At 41.5% G+C, this 16,726-nt stretch overlaps 1 protein-coding gene and 1 long non-coding RNA gene across 5 annotated transcripts in view; one reads left to right on the top strand and one right to left on the bottom strand.

The window, feature by feature from the left end:
- The window catches only part of lama1 (laminin, alpha 1), an 85,952-nt gene that overhangs the window by 51,703 nt on the left and 17,523 nt on the right, over window positions 1-16,726 (bottom strand). For 3 of the 4 annotated variants that reach the window (XM_088322892.1, XM_088322893.1, XM_088322895.1), the window contains exons 12-28: window positions 14,960-15,100; window positions 14,031-14,162; window positions 12,693-12,785; window positions 11,427-11,614; window positions 11,229-11,340; window positions 10,488-10,598; window positions 9,433-9,560; window positions 9,272-9,358; window positions 5,761-5,969; window positions 4,268-4,374; window positions 4,029-4,197; window positions 3,822-3,958; window positions 1,811-2,044; window positions 1,284-1,427; window positions 504-683; window positions 247-432; window positions 49-176 (exon numbers count right to left, since the gene is read on the bottom strand). In XM_088322892.1, coding sequence (XP_088179018.1) covers window positions 49-176; window positions 247-432; window positions 504-683; window positions 1,284-1,427; window positions 1,811-2,044; window positions 3,822-3,958; window positions 4,029-4,197; window positions 4,268-4,374; window positions 5,761-5,969; window positions 9,272-9,358; window positions 9,433-9,560; window positions 10,488-10,598; window positions 11,229-11,340; window positions 11,427-11,614; window positions 12,693-12,785; window positions 14,031-14,162; window positions 14,960-15,100 — 2,486 coding nt within the window. The remainder of the gene's footprint in view (window positions 1-48; window positions 177-246; window positions 433-503; window positions 684-1,283; window positions 1,428-1,810; window positions 2,045-3,821; window positions 3,959-4,028; window positions 4,198-4,267; window positions 4,375-5,760; window positions 5,970-9,271; window positions 9,359-9,432; window positions 9,561-10,487; window positions 10,599-11,228; window positions 11,341-11,426; window positions 11,615-12,692; window positions 12,786-14,030; window positions 14,163-14,959; window positions 15,101-16,726) is intronic. The other variant, XM_088322894.1, reaches the window with a different exon arrangement.
- On the top strand, window positions 1,200-5,050 carry LOC148348013 (uncharacterized). Its single transcript, XR_015847768.1, has 4 exons — window positions 1,200-1,229; window positions 1,318-1,476; window positions 1,842-2,012; window positions 4,885-5,050. It is a non-coding gene; the product is annotated as an uncharacterized LOC148348013 (long non-coding RNA).

Raw genomic sequence — 16,726 nt, 5'->3', positions numbered from 1 at the left:
TTTCGATGAGTGGAGCTGTCTACATGCCTTTGCCTAGGTGGCGCTCACCTGCTTTGCTGCAGTTTGGTCCCGTACCACGCCTTGATAATAATGTATTGCAAGTTGCTTAGCACCGACAGGAAGTCACTGTGACTCACTGCCTTTTCAGACACCGAGTTGAAATAGCGCCATTTATGCTGTTACACACACACAACATAACACATTTCAGGTTCGATTGATTTGGCCTGAAAAAAATCCTCGCCATACCTCTGTCAACTTGATATCATGCTGGGTCCTGATCCCATTGTCAGGGGCAACCATGTCGGTGTAGATGAGCAGCTTCCTCAAGGCTCCTCCCCTCATCATTACCTGAGGCTCCTGATTGGCCAGCCCTCTGGCGTCGTCGGCGTGGAAGGTCACCGCGTAGGACAGCGCGCCACCGTACGACAGCAGCTATGCAAGAAATGCAAATCTTGAGTTACTCCACATTGAGTGGAAAGAGGAAGCGGCCGGTGCTGCAGCACCTGCTGGCCTTCGAACTGGGGGGGCAGCCTCCAGTAGAGCGGACCCATCAGACCACTCGCGTTAAGTTGGCGGGTGTCCACCAAAGTGTCGCCGCCCTGCTGGTAGACTCCGGATGTGACACCCTTCAGGTTGGACTGGCTAACCAGGGACAGGGGGGCCGGAGAGCGAGAAAACGTGATCTATGAATGAGAAGCGACATGCAAGACTTTGTTCATTGCTGAAGTCAACTTTCTGACGGGTTTGTACACTATTTTTCATGGCTAACCACTTCGAAGGCCGATTTCTCCAGAACCCCAAAAAAAGGAATCCAGCAGCGAAAGAACATTTCTTTTGTTGATTTTGATGACCATCTTACTGCTAGCACATATTTACTGCTATTTTAGGATGTTTCTATCTATGATCTTTTTATGTCAATGGGCTGCTATAAACTGCCATGAACTGCTATTCTGCATCAACAATGCACAAGCAGCTTGGCTAAGTCAAAGTTGATACAAACACAGAAAGAGCTTTCTAGATTGTTAGAGAAATGCCGCCAGCTGACTCCCCGTACAGGAATGAACTGAACTCCCCAAGGGATGGGTTGGCCTTGGGTTGACCAATCATGTTGAAGTCACACACCCTGCCTCCCATCTAAAAAACACGACGCACGCTCCAATCCCTCTCAATCCTCCCCAGGCCACTCCCCCCCCCACCCCCCTTCCCACCAACCCGACCTCGTCCACCAGGTAAAGCCCCTATTTTTATTGCCTTTTGACATAAACAGGTTGACGTGTACTTACGAGAGCTCTGCTGAGTCCCGCGTGTTCCTCGCAGTCCCTGATGAGTCCAGAGCAGAAACACGGGGAACAGCCATTCGGGTTATCCGGGGAAAGTGCGAAGAATCCCGCCACGCATTCCTGACAGCGCAGGCCTGAAACCGCCGCCTCCAAGCACACAAACGCGGCAACTTACTCACATCACCAACGCCACAAAGTATAGAAAGCGTTTGAATACATTTTTCATGGCCAAATTCAAGCACTTTCAATTTTTCCAGTACCTTCAAAGGATGAAATCCAGTGCCAATCATGAAATGTTTTTTTGTTGTTGTTGGCTTTGATGACTACAAAAAAGTCACTGCTGCTGACACTTACTACGTCACACGTGTTTACAAACACAGAAAGGATTCTATAGGTATTGAGTAATAATGGAGTTTTACACAGAAGATGAAAAGAAAGTACTGTAGGTATAAAAAGCAGAAAAAAATGCTAAATTTGAACTCATTTCAATTATATTGATTTAGTCCATGATCTTGCAGATTTCGTGTTACCTTGCAAAAACACTCTCCGTTATCCCTGCAGTTGCACACTCCGAGCGTTTGGTTGCACCAATCTTCCAACGTCCCCGCTGGGTCACAGCCGCATGCCGAGCATTCTGGGTACCCGTAGTGGCCGGGGGCGCACCTGTCACATGCCCTGCCAGAGAAGCCCACACTGCACAGACACTGGCCGTGAGCGGCGTCACACTGAGAGGTAGAGCTTCCTTCGACACTGCATTCGCAAGGCTGAGAGGAGGGATATTAAATACACTTTTTATGTAATAAATTATTGCATAGTGAATTAAAACAATATTCATATATAAAATATTTATAAAATTTAAAGAAACGACAGGACGTAGTTTTACTTAAAGTAGCGGACTTTCCCGACTATAAGGTGCACCAAAAAAACTAATTGGCCAGATATTTGAAAGTGCGTCCTATAATAATAATAATAATAATAATAATAATAATTTCCTTTGTATTGTCATTCTTTGTAACAATGTACACAGAAAGAAATGTCGATACACCTGACCCGTTGTAGCGAGCCGATGCAGCCGCAGCCAACAGAGGGCGCCGCCATTTTACCAATGTTATGTCTTAGGTATGACTCGGCCGAGGCGCGAACCAGCGACCTCCCAGTCTCATCTTGACATTACCTACACCAACCAATATGCCTCCAATGAGTGTACTGTACTCACTGGTCATTTTCAAGCTGGACATCAGTATTCTGTGTTTTCTTGCGAGGCCAGTTTGCACCCAGCACAAAACCCGTCAGACCCATTGCACTCACACACATGGTATCGCATTCTAATCCCACTACCAAAACAACAAACTCCTTCAACCTTGCCCTCATTTTTTTTTAAAATACAGACGCTCTCCTACTTACGGGGCCGGCAGTAGCTCAGGAGGTAGATTGCTCGACTTGAGATCAAGAGATCGCAGGTTTGATTCCCGGCTCCTCCGTGTTATACGTCTAAGTGTCATTGGGCTAGACACCGACTCCCTAATGCCCCTAATAAGCAGGTAGTTGCCTTGCATGGCTGACCCTGCTATCACTATGTAAGTGTGAGGCGCTTTGGGAGGTCTTCAGCGACTTAAAATGCGCTATATAAATGCAGACCATTTATATTTATGTCCATTCAACTTATGAACATATATACGAAAAAAGAATCAGGATATTAAAATATATCCGGACTATCCGGTTATATCCGGTTGCTGTAAGTTAGATTTTGTATTGTGTGCACCATTTTCCAAGCACAGGGCATTACAGTAGTGCTTATTTACGCCGCTACTGGCGAAAAATCTGCTTCCTTTTCCTAGTTGTAAACATTCTAAACTGTATCTCCAGCGCGCCAAGAACTTTTTTACATTGTTGAAATGAAATTGGAATATGGAAGCTTGATGCTGTTGAGAAAATGGTTGGATCGTTTTTTTTTTTCGGCCACTCTTTATCGCCTAACTGTTGAAGCTCATCTTCTAAAAGTAAGTTAAACTTAACTTTATTCATCTTTATAGAGCATTTTATTTTTTAAATGTTTATTTTTTAGTACAAAACAATACAGCTTACTTATATAAGCCTTAAACCTACTTATATAAACCTTAAACATACATTCCATACAAAATATAGCACTGAAGCAACTTAGAAATTCAACTTACGAACGATCGTCCGGCATATCTCGTTTGTAAGTAGGGCAGCATCTGTACTTATATAATTAAACAAACTGAAAACTGTCAGTTAAGACTTGACCATCTATCGGCAACGACATGACATTTTTTCAATGCATTGTGACATGAATATTTAAATTCACAGTTACTTTACATGAAGGAATAGTTACTTCTATTTTACATACCATTTACATTTTGTCACATTTATAAATTACATCAGGTCCTTTGGGGACAGCCACCACAAATATATTTAACATCCCTGCTTTAAGATATAATCAAGTCAAAATATACATTCAGTAATGTGCCTCATCCTGTAAAAAATAATTTCAAAAAAACAGAATGGCTGTAGCGTGCGTACCTTGCATCCCATAACTGGGTGGTGACCCCAGTATCCTGCTTTGCAAGTTCCACAGGTGTCGCCCTCCGTGTGGGCTGCGCAGACGCACTCCCCGGTCAGGTGGTGGCAGTTACCGCCCGTGTGGTTGCAGATGCACGCTTAAAAAATAAAAGAAAAGAAAATGGGGTGTCAGACCAAGCCAAACCTCCAAGCCGACTTTGCATTTACCTGTGCACCCGTCGCCGTGAAAACCAAAATAGCCATGACCACAGCGGTCGCACTTCTCTCCCCCTACGCCGACTGCGCACCGGCAGCGGCCATTGTCATCACAGGAAACCGCCAAAGATCCGAGCGGGTCGCATCCGCAAGCCTCGCAGCTCGACCCGAAAAAGCCCGGCTAAGATCAAATGGGAATAACCGTCATTATATCTGTTAAGGGAAAAGAGTGAAAGGGGAGGTTGTCAAACCTGGCAACGGTCGCACGTACGTCCCGTTACATTCTCCCGACACTGGCATTGGCCTGAGGTTGGGTCGCAAACGCTTGACATAGATCCATTGACGTCGCAGTTGCAGTCTGCAAAAAAAAAACATTTATATTTTTTAATAAGTACATTTACTAAAACATATCTGGTTATAGGTGAGGGACAACAAAAGAGGTAAGATCTTAACCCTCTTATTACTATGGGGGCGTCACCACCTCCGTTTGACAAGTGCTATTTAAATTACCGTAACTCCCCAACCGTTGGGCTAAAAGAGAAACTTCAAACGGTTCCTAGAAGACGGGATTTGGATATAACCCTTGATTTCAATGAAATTCAACCAGAGAAGTTCTCCATAACAGCCATATTGTGGCTGCAACTTTCAACAAGGAATTATCTCTCAGGCAGCGAGCAACCTTCAGATCATAGGCAAGAAATGACAAAAAAGGATGCGGAACCAAGCAGAGCTTTTAGCCTTTTTTTACAGATCAATTCATGAGAGAGAAAAATTGAGTGAGCAAGAACATGTCTAGAAAGTCAAGACAATAAAGGGTTAAGCTCAAATTATCCACCCATCATTTTTCTTTGTTTCTTTTTCTTCGCAGAGGATCCGCTGAACGGATTTCGTTATCCTCTCAGCCCATCAAGGGGCGAGCACGGCACGTCCGAGTGCTCGGTGTAAGAGGGGGACAGAATCTGCTGCACAGATAATCCACAGAGAAAAAAATAAAGAACAATGACGGGTGGATAATTTTTTTTTTTCAGCAACAGAAAAGCCCTCCTCTTCATTTCTCATTTAAAATGTAAAAATTTGGGTTTCTCAAATTCAAGATTTCTCTCTGGTTTTATGACGCAGTGGTAAGTCATTTTGACCCAAAGAGAAAAGAATGATTAATACAGGACAAAAAATGTGTTATTTTGTAAAAATACATGTAATGCAATTTAGTTTTATTACGTTTGGAAAATAAAATGAAGATAATGTTCACATTTTTATTAAACCTACGAATGTGGCGGATCATTTTACCAGACCCGGTTGATAGAAAATAGGAAAAATAGTATTTAAAATGCCAGTGTAAATTTGGAAATATGATTACTTTACTGTATTTGAATACTTTTGTTTCCTTTTTAATGCATGGACCACTCGTATTGCAAGACAGCACATTAAATTCCAGCTATAATTTTCATATTTTTTATTAGAAACTTTTATGTTTTTTATTCGTCCTTTTTTTCTCCTTTTTTTTGACAAAAAACAACATAAAATTACTGATATTTGTTCTTGCTATTATTTGTTATTCCTCCCTTTTATTGCATTTTTGCATGCTGGAAAGAGTAGACAGTTTCATCTGTGCTGTTCGTTGTGCATAGGGCATATTTGACAATACATTTGGAGTTGAAGTTGAAAATAGTTGAAAGGGTATCCATAATCTGGATTTGGAGAGCTCAACATTCCTGGGCAATGAAAACAGGAAGACGCGAGGCACCTTGGCAGTCCTTCCGGAGCACAGCGTCGCCATAGTAACCGGCGGCGCAGATCTGGCAATGCCTCCCGGCCGTGTTGTTGCGGCAGCGCAGGCAATCGCCACTGACATTGTCGCAGTGCCCTGCATCCTCGTCCACGTTGCCGTTACACTGGCAACGAACGCAAGACCCGCCCACTACCTGTGGGTTGCCATAGAAACCGTGGGCACACCTGCGTAATTAGAAGGAACACGTCACGATAGTTTAATTTAGATATAATTTATTGGTGCAATTAAGGAAATTAATTTCCACCGACTGGACTATTGTGTTTGCCAGTCAGATGATGAACCGATATTTTAAAGGAATACACAAATTCTAAAACATGCAAAATGAGAAAAAAAATAGTACATGTTTTTGCATAATATCTTTATATATTTAATTGATAAATTATAATTATTTTCCCAGATAATAAATTTTGAAGACAGCCTGTCTTGTCTTTGACTTTTTGAGCTGTGACGTCATCTGGGTATCACAGACACCCTCGCAAGCCAGTTACCATACTGGTTTACATGTTAATTAGTCATAAAGGTTTTGAGTGTTTTAAGCAAAGTTTTGTTAGTTTTTTGTGGAGAATGCCTCGGCATTGTGTCACAGGGTGGGTGCAGCAACAAATAGCGAGCAGCCATAATGGGGCGAACTGGCAAAAATAACACACAGAGAGCAAACAGGGGCTAACCCAGCTGGGAAACGGCAGGGTAGCTGGCTGCTAAAGAGGGCTAACCGTGACTGATTGGCGGAAAAACATGAGGCTAGCCAACCGAGAACATGCAGTAGGCAGCGGGACTACGCGGAAACCAACAACGAACAAATGGCAACGTCAGCAAACACGAAACCGGCAGTAAAAAACAAATGGACGATCAACACCAGGCTGCCCGACTAAAACACGCAGTAAACATCCAGGCAAACCAGGAAATAACAACGAAAAGTGGCAACATTAACTAACACAAACCCAGTCGGGTATAACCAATGGACACAGCAGGCTAGCCAGCCGGCCAGCTGTAATGGGAAGCGTTCGGCAAGCCCGATGCTAACCAGGAGCTATCCTGATAATATTGTACCAATTGCAAGACACGCGGAGAAAAATACAAATGCCTACCTAAATGGTGGCAAAGGGAGAAAAGGAACTTACACTGTAACGGCAGGAGCAAAACTTACCTCACGCAGCTTTTGGAGGTTTGGGCACCCAACTCATACAAAAGAGTTACAAGTCCCCTAGCGACATGGTTAACAAAGTTATATATTATATATCTCGAAGCAGAAATTACCGCTTTGCAATCGCTGTGTACAACAATCCCGGTCGGTTTTTGAACAGGACCCGCCATTGTTATGAATCTTTGTCTTCATCTGCTGATGTCACTTTGCTAGAGTCAAGTCAAGTCGTATTTATTTGTATAGCCCTTAATCACAAGGAGTCTCAAAGGGCTGAAGAGACCAGAGATTATTGCAAACCACAGACTATGATTGCACCATCCCCTGATCTAAAAACTACATAAGGGCAAGAAAAAAAATCCAAGTCGTTCAACTTTGATACTAAATTTCCTTTGGTGCATGGTTATGCAACATAGCTGCATGATTGAGGGAACACTACATGTTCCGGGCATAATTGAAAAAAATATTAGTCTTTTTAAGTCTAAAAGGTTGAGTGTGGGTAGGTTGATGATTTTAGCTGCTGTGTTATACGTGTGATGGGTTGAACAATCCTTTAGTACAGCGGTAACAGGAGGTAAGGTGCAAAATATATTCCTTAGAGTTTACTAAAGACTGACGTTTACTCTTTTTTTTTGTCTTTTTTGTCTGTGAAATGTTTGATTGTGTTAGGGGAGTCCAAAATGGATTGACCTTTAGAGAGATTGAAAGAATGCCTGTGTCGTCTGAGTATTTTAAACCCTTAATGTTCCGCCGCCGGGTAATTAGACTGTTGATAAACAAATACGGGTCCGTGTCACAAGTCAATGAAATACATCATGCCGCATATCATTGTCAAGATCTTGGGATTTAAGATATAATGACCATTTCAAAATGTACTCATAACAGAAACATCACAATCAGTCTGAAACAAGATACCCGAAAACTACAAAGCCGGTATATCTCACCAATTACGTCTCCTTGCAGTCATCAAATGCGTTGAATGTACACAAACATGGAGTCGATACCTTTAGGACCGTCAAGTGAATCCAACCATGTAAAATATTTACTCCAAAACACACGATAATGCCAACAGATAAAAAAAAAAAATCCTCCTAAAATCATTCCTGCATTGTTTGACAATTTTCGTTGTAATCAGTTTGTTTCACCAAATAACTCCATCCATCCATTATCTGCTTATCCTTATCCCCAGTAGGGTCGCAGGGGTGCAGGAGCCAATCCCAGCTATCTCCGGGCAGTGGCCAGGGGACACACTGAACAGGTTGCCAGTCAGTTGCAGGGCACACAGAGACAGACAACTCACTCGCTCATTCACACCTAGGGACAATTTAGACCGGCCAATTAACCTGACATGCATGTTTTTGGAATGTGGGAGGGAACCGGAGCGCCCAGAGGAAACCCACGCGAGCACGGGGAGAATATGCAAACTCCACACAGGAAGGTTCGATCTCATGACCTCAGAACTGTGCCGCACATGCGCTAACCACCGCGCTGCCATCACATAACTTCCATTTACAAATTAACAGACTAGTAAAAATATTCCCATTGTAGTTGTTAGCCTCTGACCTTTTGATTGACATGACTCTCGGCCAATAGCAGCCTTTTTTTCACGGTCCAAACCCACATTAGCATATGAATGCCTGTATTGAGAAAAAGAAATTTGCCTTCTTTTTGCTTCCAATAACTTTAGCCTGTAGTAACCGAATTAAGTGATGTTTGACACATTGCTTGGCCAATGAAATTCCCAACATAAAAGTGTACATTTCTTTTTTATGTGTATTCAAATCCATTTTTACGCACCATTATTACGCGGAAGTGATTCAATCATTGGTTGACTTCTGGAAAGACAAGTCAAACAAATACACCTCTTTTCTTTCAAAATGTCTATAAAATTGTCCAAGTAAATACACACTTGCATGGTTTTAGTGTTGTAAACTGGTTGTCTCCAAATGGAGACTTTTGGAGACGCCTAAACCTACACTACAAATGTTAAAATACAATGTTTTGTTTTTCAGGTGTGATCAAATTAGACTAGAAGCCAGGTAAGGTTTCAAGCTATTGTTTCACCTGTTTTCCAGCTAAGATGCCCATGCTTATCCGCAGACATTTGATTGCAGAGATTCAGGCTAGAATTAAAACCTTCTATCTCTGTGTTTTTGACTCGAGTCTTACCTTTTAAAAGAGACCAAAATCGTCCATATTCCCCTAACAAATTAAGAACAGCATTTAATTTATTTTGGGTATGTCTTGGATTAAGATTTTTGGCGAATTTCACAGGATTGATAAAGGGTTAGGGTTGTGGGTGAAATGCTGCTGCAGTCTCCTTACTCGTGACACATGTTCCCGGTGTAGCCTTCCTGGCATTGGTCACATGAAACTTTTCCTGAAAGGTCCAACACGCATGTTGGGCTGAAACTGCACAGTGAGGAAAAAAAGAATATTCTAGGTTTGCAATTCCTCGGGTGTGATGAAGGAGGGCTAAGGCTCACCTGTTAGACGCCTCTGTGAGAGGACACGCGCAACGTCGACAGTCGTCCGGTGACCCTTCTGTGGCGTCGCCGTAGTAACCGGGGAGACACTGATCACAGTGAGGACCGGTTGTGTGATGCTTGCAACCCTGAGAGACATGAGACACTTTTTGGTAACTTGTCCCAGTTTCAATCTACCAGGGGTCTCTAACGTGGTGTCCGTGGGCACCAGGGTGTCCCCCTAAAGACAGTTGAGTTTCTGAAAAATAGCTCACCAGTGCTGGGTCATTGTGATTTTCTAATGAATTTTTTTTTTTTTTATGAGTTGACTGAGTATTTTAACCCCCTATTTTTAATATTCAAACTGGTAACAACATAGTAACAACATAGTAATAGCATGATTAGTTATTTTAGAAATTCAAATAAAACAATTCCAGTTCATGGGTTTCATGGACAAAAATTCTATAAGTATTAATAATTATTGATAATTATTTTTAAGCAATTATTTCATAGAGTAGAATGAGAATCTATTTGTGTATTGAACACATGTATTTTTTCATGTTTTTATTGATTTGTTCTACAGGAAAATACAACAAACTAAATTCCAATTTATGGGTTTTAAAAGGCGAATGAGCAAAGAATTTGCAGTTTTTTGAGCTTGCTCTCTGGCTAACTTATAAGCTATTTAGCAAGCTATCTCCCTAGCTTTCTACGTTGTATTTTATGCTATATAGCTAACATTTAACTTTTTTTGCACTTTTTACTTCTTTAGCCAGTTATCTAGCTCCCTTTAAGTTTTTTTTTTACTGGTGTACTTTTCTAGCTAACTATCAAGCTATCTCAAGTAATTTTTATTTGTATAGCCCTTATTCACAAAGAGTCTCACTCTCTTTAGCTATTTAGTATTCCATCTAGCGAAGTTCGTATCAAACTGGGTGCCATTTGCTCGGATTAGTACCCTACGAGCGCTATCAGATTGAAAAAGGTTGGGGACCACTGCACTACACATACTGAAACCTTAATAAAAAATCACTCTGTTAAAAAATTAATAATTAATTAATCGTGCAGTTACTCACCAGACACACGCCGTTGACATCGCAATCGGAGGCATGATCATTGCATTCACACTGCATACAGTTTCCACCGAACAAAACACCCCCTACCCTGTAAAATCCTGCAAGACACGACTGGACGGACCCAAAGAACTTTCAAATCAGGATCTTGACAGAGTGCGGAAGGGTCTTAAGCCCCGCGCACACCTCGCGCCAACCGCGCGCAACGCCATAATACTCCTGCCGTCAGGTCGCAGCCTTAGAATTAGAATTTTTCTTTATTGAATTAGAGAGATCCAAGGCCCTTTTTGGAGAAAAATGTGTGGCACCGAATACTAAACATGTTTGCTAAATTCTGCAAGTGTGCGGGAGGTAAGCTCTAAATACGGATACCCCAATGTGACGTCTTTGACCGAAGTTTACTTTTATACGCGAAGTGAATGGTCTGTTGAAGAAATAGGATTTCCAACTCTTTTTAGAGAACCGGCTTTTTCAGCAGTTCTATCTGCAAGCCATATCTACGGAGGAAAAGAGCCAAATATGGCTTGTGAGCCATAGGTTCCCCGACACCTAGTTAGCCGCAATTTTAAATGGTGTTATGATCCGAAAATACATTATGTAAACTACTCCGATGAAAAAGGAAAACCACACTGCTTAAAATGGCGTCGGATGTGCGGGGGAATGGCACTGTTGGCTTTCTGCAGCCAAAGGCCAAAGACGCCAAGTTCCATACGCAGTTGGCTTCCGGTGTGCGCGGGGCTTTACCTCGCAGGAGGTTCCGCTATAACCCCATGGGCACTCGCAGGTCTCCATGGCAACTGCCTGGACACCAGAACCCGTCCTATTTTCAGCCACGTCTAGAGAAACCGAACTCAGGCTGAGAAAAAAAAAAAACGAAAAGAAAAAACGAGATTAAAATGGAGGCTATCTCGACCGACCAATTCCCATTGACCGGACCCTCACCGAACGTCCGCGGAGGCGTTGAGGTCGACTCGGATCCTCAGCGATGTCACAGAAACCAGGACGGAAAAAAAGTCGTCCCGTCCCACAAGGACGCCTGTCGTGCCGTCCACAAAGTTTTCCGGGAGCAGGCGGACGGAGAAGTCCGAGAGGGCGGCGGGCGAAAAGTGAAGCAATGTATGCCCGATGCCCTGCACAACACAAAATCATGATTCACACGTCCGTCCCGCCTCTGCTTTATTACTTATTCATCCTGATCGTCTTTAAACTTTTTTCTTTTCATAGTCTTTATATTTCATTCAGGGCTGTTGACAGACATAAATTCAAGAGGGACATATCAAATGCAGGGGGGGGGGGGGGGGGGCACAACTATTATAACTATTATAACCCCCAACTTTGTGGTGGTTTTTTTGTTGTTGCACTGTAAGACTCAATATTGTTAATAAACATTGAGTTATGTCCGGCAGTTGCTTAGTATAAAAAGTCTAAATGAGTTAAACAGTTCACAGCAGAGTGAAAAATGAAATGCAATCATAATTTAGTAAAATAATAGATTTCTTAAAAACGTATTAATTTATTTTGTGCAGAATATTACATTATTGTTTAGTATTATACTGAACTGGACCTGCTTTATTTATTTATTTATTTATTATTATTCTCTTTATTTCTTCTTTCTTTTCTTTCCCACCAAGCTTTTTACTTATTTTTTCCAGGTTTTTACTTATTTTGTTCTCCATTTTCTTATATTATTTTACTTCTTCTTTTTCTTTTATTTTCTTCTTTTGTTTCGTTTTCCTGGCTTTTTAATTTTTTTCCTCCGGCTTGTTTTTTTCTTTTATCACTCTTCCTTCATTTTTTCTTTTCTTTTTTATCCTAGCTTTTTCTTACTTTGTCATTGTCTTTTTTTCTCTCTCCTTTTTTCCTTTCATGTTTTGTTTTTTTTATTCTTTTTTATTTCCAGCGTTTCCTATTTTCCATTTTTTTCCTCTTTTTCTAGATTTTTCATGTTTTTCTCTTTTTCCTTTTTTCTTTATTTTTTTCCCCTTTTGTTTGTGTTTTTATATTTTTTTAGACTACCATCACTACTACATCCAGTTTTCTTTGGGCGGGCAGAGTGTGTCCATGGGTGGGCACTGCCCCCGTCCCCCTGATGTTTTACCCTGGAGTGATATGTCTAATGTCGTTAGAAACAATGTTTCACAACATTTATATCAATGACAAGAAAGACAAATTCTAATTTTAATTCTAAGGCTGCCAAGCATGGCCTACCTGGATGACAACTGAGGTTGTAGTTGGAAAAAAACGGCGCCCGTCATGCGGATAGACCACAGAATAATTCAGAAAACCACCGACGGATGACAGCTGAAATAAAAGTTTTTTAGATCAGAACAAAAAATCACATCACATTTGAAATAAACACTCATTTGCGCATATCTCACCCAATTCTGTGCCTTATTTTCCGTGTTTGTACAATTAGAGCTACGCGAGGATTCCAATATATTCTGCATTGTCTTTCTTCTATGTTTTGTTCAGTTAAAGTTATTGTTCCAACATATCCAGTCTCCTTCCATGTCTTGTTTAGTTAGAATTAGTGAGCGTTCCAGCATATATTGTGTTGTCTTTTCTTGTATGTTTTGTTCAAATATACTCGGTTTCTAACATATCCTGCAATGTCTTCTTTTTCTTCTATTTTTGTTTTAATTACTTTCGAGCGAGTGAGTGATCCGTCACATCCTGCTTTTCTATCATGTTTTGGTTATACAAGATCGTTAGCTTGCCTCTGTGGTATTTCATAGTCCTAATGGCACTCTCACTGTTGTTGTCTACTTATGTGAGAATGCTTCTTTCATCATTTTATTTCCATGTTTTGTTCTGTTATAATGAGTAAAAATGCCAAGACATCCCGTTTCCTTTCATGTTTTGTACATGTGGAGTTAGTTTGTGTTTTAACATATCCTGCGTTGTCTTACCTTCATGATTTGTTCATTTAGATCTAGTTAGTGTTTCAACATAATGGAGCAGGGATGCTTAGTTGCGTCAGTGTTAATAGCTTTGATGTGTTTGAATTAGAAAGATACAAGTAAATGTAGTTTTTTTTTCTGTACACTATTCAACATTTTTGTTGAATAAAAAGACGTAATACATGTTCTGCACCACTTATCCTCACTAGGGTCCCATTTCAGCCATCTTCGGGCAGTGGGCAGGGGACACCCTTAATTGCTTGCCAGCCAGTCCCAGGGCATTCAGAGAAATACAACATTTTACACACTCACTCTTGCCTAGGGACTATTGACCTGCCATGCATGTTTTTGGAATGTGGGAGGGAACCGAAGCGCACCGAGGAAATCCATGCAGGCAGGGGCAGAACATGCAAATTCTGCGCGGGGAGGCCGGTAGCTGGAACTGAACCCTGGACTTCTGCACTGTGGGACTACATGCTAACCACCCAAACCACTGTGCTGGCCCCCAAATAGATGTAACAAAATTAAGATAAATAATACAATGATAAATGATCATAAATGTATTGGCCCTCTAGCGCCCCCTGCTGGCTAGGAGGCTCCAAGCATTTGCCTGATAGGAAGCTTCGCCTCTGAACAGACCCCTTACCATGTTGCTGAAGAAACGGTCGGGCGCCTCCCACCACAGCTCTCCTGCATTGCCCGAGGCGGGAAGTTCATTACCAAGGAAAGCGGGGTCCTTGTCAACCAAGAGACGGAGCCAAGCCTCAGTGGAGACAGCCTGTAACCAATGGTGTTGTCACAAGTCATAACAAACAAAACAAATATCCTTATCAGAGGTAAGATCGGCCCTAAAAAAACATCCTGCGGTATTAAAGCCCCACCCAGCCGAGCCCAACCAATTAACTTGGTTTGAGAGACCGAGCCCAAACCAAACCCTTCCATCCATCCATTATCTGCACCGCCTATCCTCAGTGGGTTCGCGGGGGTGCTGGAGCCCATCCCAGGCGTCCTCGTTAGTGGGCAGGGCACACCCTGAACTGGTTGCCAGCCAGTCGGTTGCAGGGCACACAAAGACAGACAACTCACTCGCTCATACACACCTAGGGACAATTTGGACTGGCCATGCATGCTTTTGGAATATAGGAGGAAAACCGGAGGGCTCGGAGGAAACCCACACAAGCACGGGGAGAACATGCAAAAAGTTTGATCCCATGACCTCAGAACTTTACCGCGGACGGGCTAACCACTCAGCCTCCGTGCCGCCCCCGAACTAAACACGAATTTCTATATTTTATTTGTGAGGATTTGGGAAGGGGAGGGAAGGGGAGCTTTCGCGCCAGCTGCTCAGTGCAGCCAAACGCGCATGCCGCACAGCAAGCATCTTAACGTGTTCTCCAGAAAGAAAAAGAAACGAAAATGACGAGTGGATAATAATAATAATAATAAAAAGAAGGTCAGTGAGAGAGAAACCTGGCCCAGCCTAAACACAAACGTTATGATTGACCCGAGTTTAGGTCGGAATTGGGTTCAAGGCAAAGATCTTACCTTTAGTATGCGTGTGTATTTTTTGTTTACCTGCGTGGTTTTCCAAGCGGAGCTTTCGCAAACGTCAGAAACACCAAAGCAAAAGCATTCGGTGCAGCCTAGTGGGTTGACAGATTCTAAATTGTAAAATCCCGCTTTGCATGAGTCACAGTGGACACCCATCACGTTGGCCTGTTGGGAGGAGGAGGAAAAGTCACCAAATGAATAAATGTGACCTGGTCTATCAAAAGGAGTCACAGTGAGGTCAACATCAAATTTGGATTTTTTGTATCAATGGAAAGTATATAAAACGAGCTTCAAAATTATGCCAAAGTCAAAAAGGTTTATGATGAATTATTTTGAAGATACGGCCATTTGAATTATGGTCTCTCATCTACCTTTTTCTGATAAAAAAAAAAAAATCACAGAAAAAGTTTGGGCACAACTCATCAGTAAGCTTGCAGTGTGTAAGTTTTGGTGTGATGTCATTCAAATGTTTTTAAGTTATAAGGGTAGTCTTATTTTAACATCTTTAGCACATATTTATTTAAATACACAAAAAAGTTATTTCATTTTGTTTTCTAATGTCGAAAATATTGAGCTTTAATTGCTGTTTTTGTTATTTTCCTTATTTATATGGATTATAGAACTTGAATGACACGTCTTTCCAAGTAGCAAAAAATGTAAAAATTATTTTTTTTCAAGATTTTGTCGTTTTTTCTCAGTTGTCGGCCTGTAGCTAAAAAAGAACGTCGCGATTTGTAACTCGTTTTGGCAGAGTTGCTCACAAATTAATAAATGAATACAAATACTGAAAAAAAATTACAATAAAAAGTCTTTAAGTCGTTAAGTATGGCTAACCTGCATTGGCTCCCTTTTGGCAAAAGATGTGATTTTAAGGTTCTATTGGTATTATACAAAATTATGCATGGACTTGCTCCCTCATATCTTTCAGATTTTATCTCCCCCCTATGTTCCGTTTTGGAGCCTTTGTTTAAAAATGCTGGTCTACTAGTGATGCCAAGAGCCAAGAAGAGATCCGCAGGTTCAAGAGCAGTTTCCCTCCTGGCCCCGGTGCTGTGGGATGCGCTGCCCCTTGAGTTTCGATCTGCCACCTCAGGGGAACTGTTTAAATCTAGGCTTAAAACAAACTTATATTCTATAGCTTATGAATGACTTATATTTTATGTTGACAATATCTGAGTATTGTTTGTTATTGCAACATCCGTTGCAGCCTGGTCATCCTGGAAGGGGGATCACCTCACGTGCAGTGCCTTCTCAACGTTTCTTCATTTTCCTCATGATGAGGGTTTTGAATTTTTACTTGCCCTCATGTAGGTTTTAGATCAGGAAATGGTGTAATAATAGTCTGTTTTTGCAATAATCTGTGGTCTGTGCAGACCCTTGGGCCTAATGGGGTTAGCAACAACATTTTCAGATAATAACAGTATTTTGCTTTTGAATATCATTTCTTCCCTACACAAAAGATCACCCAATTCTGTGCCTTATTTTCCGTCTTTGTACAATTAAAGCTACGTGAAGTTTCCAATATATTCTGCATTGTCTTTCTTATATGTTTTGTTCAGTTAAAGTTATTGTTCCAACATATCCAGCATTCTTAGGAAAAAAATATTTCATATGAATGGTTTCTTCATTTTCCTAATGTTGAGGTTTTTGAGTTTTTCCTTGCGATTGTGTGGGTTTTAGATCAGGGGATGGTGTGATAATAGTCTGTGGTTTGCAATGGACGGTGGTCTGTGCAGCCCTTTGAGACTCTTTGTGATTAAGGACTATACAAATAATCATGACTTGACTTGA

This window comes from Urocampus carinirostris, chromosome 18 (assembly GCF_059441175.1).
Source record: "Urocampus carinirostris isolate Australia breed hairy pipefish chromosome 18, RoL_Ucar_1.0, whole genome shotgun sequence".
NCBI lineage: Eukaryota > Metazoa > Chordata > Actinopteri > Syngnathiformes > Syngnathidae > Urocampus > Urocampus carinirostris.
Note: the sequence above shows the minus strand (reverse complement) of the source record. Positions and strands in the feature narration are given on the sequence as shown.